The sequence below is a fragment of the Sturnira hondurensis genome, unplaced genomic scaffold (assembly GCF_014824575.4).
Source record: "Sturnira hondurensis isolate 20B ecotype Veracruz unplaced genomic scaffold, ASM1482457v3 Scaffold0024822, whole genome shotgun sequence".
Taxonomy (NCBI): Eukaryota; Metazoa; Chordata; class Mammalia; order Chiroptera; family Phyllostomidae; genus Sturnira; species Sturnira hondurensis.
Genome location: NW_028097453.1, coordinates 7,277,273 through 7,283,425, shown reverse-complemented (window position 1 = coordinate 7,283,425; position 6,153 = coordinate 7,277,273). Strand labels below are relative to the sequence as shown.

The window sequence follows — 6,153 nt, the reverse complement described above, 5'->3', positions numbered from 1 at the left end:
TGGGACAGTGGACACAGGGGAATGAGGTGCTGGGCCGCCAACTTTGCTGTTTGCCCAAGGCTGTTCATGTCCCAACAGGCACCAGAAAATCCGAGATAAACCACAGTTTGAGCAGCTAATCCAGCATCAGCTGACTCCCTTCCCAGGCTCTCCCCCAGGTGCTCGCTCAGTCCCGGCTCTAGTGCACCAGCTGCAGCTGCCCTTAGCAGTCCTATGCTGACCCCTGCCGCCTGCTCTCCCTGGCAAGCTGTTTGGGGGCCCTCAGTCTACTCGACATGCCTGGTAGGACAATACATGACTTTCCCAAGATATCTGAGTAGTGTCAGTGGCCACGGGAGAAAGTGTATATTCACTTGCCCTCTTCCGGTTAGAGACTCGGGGACTTGCCTTTGTTGTTCACTGGGGGCTCCTGATGCTCCAACTGCCTCCATCAGCCCCAGCAACCAAGACCTGCAACCAAGACCTTCCATAGCATCTGCTGCTGGGGCCAGGGCAGCCCCCCTGAGCAGTCATTTGGACAAAGCATGGGGATGATGTCAAAAATATTTAACAATGGGGATATCCGGGTGCTGACGGGTTTGAATGGATGCTGCCTGTGCCCCAGATCAGCCCTGGTTCAACTAGGCACACTCAGGATGACACTGGTCATTGCCACCCTGACACAGAGAGAGGTTCCCACTGCCGTCAGTGCTCCTTCTTCACTGACTTTGACCCTGAGCCCTAGGCCTCCCCCCTGGCTGCTCTGGGGTCCGTGTTGTTAAAACAGACTCCTGCCGGCTCCGAACGAAGCCCTTTCCGGCTGTGTAAGGTGGACCAGGAGGGAATGATTTTCCAGTGGCCCCGTCGCCATTTCACTCCAAGGACAGCTAACATCATGAAGAGAAAGGACTTCCCAGTGTGGGCACAACATCAGCCAGGGGGACGGACCCAGAGCAGGAAACGGGAAGTGACTCCTAAACTAGAGCATCGAGCCGTGTTACACTCATCCCAAGCGAGAGCACACAACATGTGATGGTAAAACAGATGTGGAGAATGGTCCCTCCAGCCCGCTGACCGCCAGACCACCTCACATCTCCAGGTGGCACACTGAGCACACACACACACACACAGACACACACACACACACAGGATTTCTAAATCTCAGCGTCCAGGAATTCTGAGGCCAGCCCCCTCCTGTTCCAGCATGTGCTGCCTCCATCACTGAGCTTATGAGAACCTTCTGGCTGTGGGTCTTCCATTCTGAAGTCGGGCGGTACAGAGATGCCACAAACTGTGGTACAGAGGAGCAAACAGCGCCTCCTGTGGAGCACTGGCCGGGTTTTTAAATCTTGTCTTTTGAAGTTTGGGAGTGTTTACGTGGACGGTCACTAAACAGGGCAACGCAGTGAAATTGCCCTGTGCCTGGATGTGCCACTCACGTCTAGGAAGGTTCTGTGGGATGCTCCTGTAATTTGGGTTTCCAGAATTGTTCTGGCCACCTTAGCACAGAATATGCTTTGTCTAAGGAGTTTTGAGGGAAGACGCTGAGAGGCTGAAAATTGAGCTCGACGTTTCATTTCATTAATCCCTGCCTGTTTTTAACAAGTGACCCCTCACCAGATGCCACGTGGTACACAGATCTCTCTTCAGTAGGAGGGGGTAGGTGACCTGAGAGTTAGGACACCCTGTCCAGACCTGGCTAAGTGCCATGACAAGGTCAAGGGGAAGGCTCTTTAGTGTAAGGAGTTGTCTATGAAAGACTGAGACCTGCTTATCTCCTCAAAGGCACAGGAATGAAAGGACAAGCCTTGCCAACCGCCTGTTACTTCCCTAAAACATTGCGCTGAAAAAACCAGAGTCGCTCAAAGCCAACCCTGCTGGTCTGGTTCTGGCCCATCCCCTTCCTGTCTGCTGCAGCAAGGTGACATGCCAGTCCTCTGAGCTCACTGCCGGAGCCAGCACAGCCGCTCCTGGTGGCCCTCCTGCCACCCTTTAGCCCAACCACAGCAAGGAGGCCCAGGTGGAGGGTTCACTCCTGTCCGTGCCCATCAATGCCCTGTGCCAGGCTTTAAACCTGGGCAGCAGTCTCAAAGAAGAGAAGCTGTCAGGCACGAGGCAGAGATGCGTCATCCCCTAACAGGGAAAAACCCTCAAAAGGTGAAACCCTTAGGATCAGGGAACTCCATTCTGTCATCTTCCATGAAAATCATCTTTAAAAAAAGATCAAATGATATACTCTCCAATCCATACAGAACTGGCTTTGTAAACTTGCCTATCTTCTCATGTCCCACACCTTGCTCACACTTTCTTCCCTCCACGAGATCCTTGCAAATGTCTCAGAGAAACCATCCTCGGATGGACTGTCCCCTCTCCTGGGCTCTGAAGAGTCCACATGCCCCTGCTGTGGCAACTCACTCAGTGCTCCCACTGACCTGTGCATGCCCGGTCCCTCCGCCAGGTGCAGACTTCTGCAGGAGAAGCCTGGGGTGCAGGGCTCCTCTCAGACAAATCACCTTTTGAACACGCATTTGTTCTGCGTGTGTACAGTCCCCGATGGAAGGGATCTGAAACCTGGGAGGCAGGAGGGAGATCCCCTTCAAGGCACCTGCACCCATGCCTGCAGTTTGCCCATCCACATCCTCCGCCCCACGCCCCAGCCTCCTGCGGCCAAAGCCAACCCGTGGCTGCCCGTGGACACCTCCTAGTGGCTCTTGTGAGTAATAACAACACAAAGACAAGGAGACGGGGTGGGCTCTTTATTAGGTGGTTATTGCTGTGCTACAAGGGTCAGACCACACAGGCAGTGTCAGCCCCAGGCCCGTGCTCTCCCACTGGTGGTTGAGAAGCCCCTGAGGCTGGGCCTGGTGAGTCCCAAGGTTAGAAGTGGAACTGGAAGGCCTCGGACACGTGCTGCTTCCAGGTGTCCAGGCTGGGCAGCGGGGAGGAGATGCCCATGACGTGCCAGGTCTCCCCTTCTGACACCACCGAGGTCTGGTAGGACACCAGCTGCACATCCACCTCTGCCAGGAGCCCTGGGAAGAGAAACCCCCGGTCAGCACAGGGCACGGGGAAGGAGAAGCGAGGGGCTGGGAGTCTGGGATGGCTGTGATCCAAGCTGCCACGGGGCGGGTGACGTGTCAGATGCAGAGAGCAGAGCGAGGGGATACCCAAGCAGCTTCCCTCGCTGGCCTGGAGGCTTCAGAACTCCCCGATCATGAGGCAAGGCAGGAAGGCACAGTGCTAGTACGACAGCCTGACTTGCAGGCTGCCCGCTTTGCCCAGACCAACAGGGAGAGAAACGCAGGGGAAAGTTCCTTCAGGAGGCTGGCAAGATGGGGAAACGAGGCCCTCTGGGGACACTCTGAGTGGGCTCTACAGCTCCCAGCGGCTGCGGTGCCGGGGCACTGGGGCAGGTGGGGATGCCCGACAGGCTGGCTTCCATCAGAAGGAAACCCGCCCTCCATGGCTGAGCTCCTGGGATGTGGCTCTGTGAGCAGGTCCCCACTGTGGGCTTCACACTGTGTGCAGCCCAGTTAACGGAGCTCTGAAGTCCAAGCCCTGCCACACTGCCCTGTGGCCACGCTGCCCTGCAACCTCAGGTAAGGCACTTCCCTCTGAACTCTGTATCCACGTCCCAATGTCCTAGAAACCTGCGAGACAGACCTTCTGTCTTCTGCAGATCCAGAGATGCCCCGAGGCTGGAGAGGAGCTGAAGGACGCTAAGGTCTATGCAACCCAATCCCAGGACAGGACACCCCCTTCCCCAGCCAACCACCCCTGCCTCAGGACACTGGCCAGCCCTGTGGGCCCCTCCTCACCAACCACAGTAGGCAGCAGGGCAGGGTTGGAGGGCTGAGCCCGGAAGAGGAGCAGGGGCAGACCCCTGCGGAGAGGTACTTCTGGTCTGAAGACGGCGCCGTTGAGTGCCTGCAGCACGGGTGTGGTGCCCTGGACCAAACCTACAGCCTGGTAGGGGGCACCTGCCAGGGCCACGGTCAGGAGGCACTCCCCGCAGCCTTGCTCTCCTGGCACAGCAGGGTTGTGGGAGGTGATTACCTGCAGAGAGAAGGCAGGAGACAAGACACAGGTACGTCTGCTGTCTGCACGGCACCCACCCTCTCCCTCGGTCCCATGGCCAATTTGTAGGGGTTCAGCCTAGCCAGCCCGGTCAGCAATTCAGGAATGGGAGAGAGGGCCAATGGGCAAATAAGCCTTGAGCCCCTGAACAGCAGGTTTCTGGGACAGTCCAGTCAGTGGCCCCCACAAGGGAGGCTGGGTCTGCCAGCTACAGGTAACTGCTTTGAGGGGAGGAGTGGGCGCAAGGGAGGAGAGAAAGAGGCAGGGCTGTGAGGACCTGAGTTAGCAGGTCTGCCCAGAGGGTGACCCAGTCTAGCCCCTTCCTGTCCTGCTTCCTATATACAACCAGTGGCCTGACTAGAATATAGAAGTGGGGGGGGGGCTATTGAGAGCCCCACTTCCCACTGCTCCTGGCCAGCTCCCACTGGCTGAGAAACATGGACTTTGATCTACAAAGGGAACCAACCAGAGGGAAAGATGCCAAAGAAAAGCCATGGGGGCAGCGGAGGCTAAGGGGGTGTACTGAGAGCTCCCGCGGAGCTTTGCAAGCTAAGCAAGAAACCGGGTTCATGGTGAACAAAGCACTGGTGGAGTCAGAGGCAGAGCGTGCTGGGCTCACCCCCAGCCTCCGGCCAGATACAGCCTGGCTCCTCCGTTTCCTGGGCTGTGAAATGAGGTGCTGCCACAGTGTGTACATGCACAGCACTTTCACACGTATTAGCCACACATAGCAATGCTCGGAGTCAGGCGGTATCCCCTCTTTGCAGACAGAGACTTAATTTACGCCACCTCTCAAGGGTACCCAGTGTCAGAGGCAGGACTGCACTCGGGGCCCCACCCACCGAGCAGGGTTGTGAGCGAGCTCTGCAAATGGAGGGGGAGGAGAAAGGCAGTGCCCACGGGGTGGAGGGAGGGCAGGTGGGCACCCACGTTGAGGCCAGCCTCCTTCACCAGCAGCTTGGCATTCACCAAGTTCACGTCTGCCTGATGGGAAGCGTCTTTCAGAAGGCCGACAATGACTGCAGGGCTTAGGCAGTTTCCAGCATTCTTCAGGGATGTTCCTGGGGACAGAAAAGATGCTACTGTAAGGTCACTATTTACTGAGCAACATGGGAGGGGCAGGGGACCCCAGCACCCAGGGTTGGGTCACAGGCTCTTCACTTCATGGCTGGGGGCCCGAGGCCAGCCGGCCCGGGCAGTCTTGAGTCCCCTGGGGGGTGGAGACACAGTGGGTCAGTAGGCCTGGCCCTGTCCAGGTCAGCACCCTGGGACACTCTCCACCAGTCTAAAAACTCCTCTCCAAAACTCAGCCCAAATCCAATGCCCTCACACACCTGCTGTGGCCTGGCCACCCTGTCATCCTCCAAAGGGACACTGGAAAAATGTACTGTTCCACCCCTTCTTGGCACTCGGACCCCTGCTGGCCTCAGGAATGGAGGGAGAAAGGGGTGACTGAAGCAGCTGTGGTCCGGTTTCCTGCCTTGTTGCCTCTGGGGCCTTGCCCGGGACCCACAGTGCTCTGGGCCTTCTCCCCGAGAGTCCGCACCCAGTCATCGATGGGGAGGGCCACCCTCTGCAAGACTCAGGGGACTGGGCCCCTCCCTGGTCCCTCAAGCACATCTGCAGAGGGCTGGACACACCGCCAAGGTGGCTGGAACCTGCTCAGTCAGCTGATGGGCTGACGGGGCACTGTTCTGTTCCCACGCCACCGCTGAACAAATGCCCAAGGCCATCGGCCAGTCCCAGGGCCCATGCTCGTCTGCCACTGGGCACAGGACGTCCCCACCCCCTCACTGGCACACCCACCCTGGCTCTCACTTCACACACGGAGGAACTCACAGATCAGAGAGGGAAAGTCACACGGCAGGTATGCGACAGGTCAAAACCAGAGTCCCACCCAGGACCCCTGCCACCAATCCCACCGCGCCTGGAGCGAGACCGTTTCTGTGGAGGTTTCTCTTGCACCCCAAACCCGCCCCCCTTTGAAATGCTGCACAAACATGATTTGTGGAAGTGAAGTCTATTTCCCAGCGACTTTCGGTGCCCTCCTCTCTAGTCTCGACTCAGCAGCAGATGAGTCACACTCAGAACGTGAGA

The 6,153-nt window shown here is 57.7% G+C and overlaps 1 protein-coding gene across 1 annotated transcript in view; it reads right to left on the bottom strand.

Annotated features, from left to right (window-relative positions):
• Positions 1-2,715: 2,715 nt before the first annotated feature.
• The window catches only part of PHGDH (phosphoglycerate dehydrogenase), a 35,895-nt gene continuing 32,457 nt past the window's right edge, over positions 2,716-6,153 (bottom strand). Inside the window, exons 10-12 of the mRNA XM_037038806.1 lie at positions 4,987-5,117; positions 3,798-4,035; positions 2,716-3,011 (exon numbers count right to left, since the gene is read on the bottom strand). Of these exons, the coding sequence (XP_036894701.1) occupies positions 2,857-3,011; positions 3,798-4,035; positions 4,987-5,117 (524 nt within the window). The 3' untranslated portion in view covers positions 2,716-2,856. The remainder of the gene's footprint in view (positions 3,012-3,797; positions 4,036-4,986; positions 5,118-6,153) is intronic.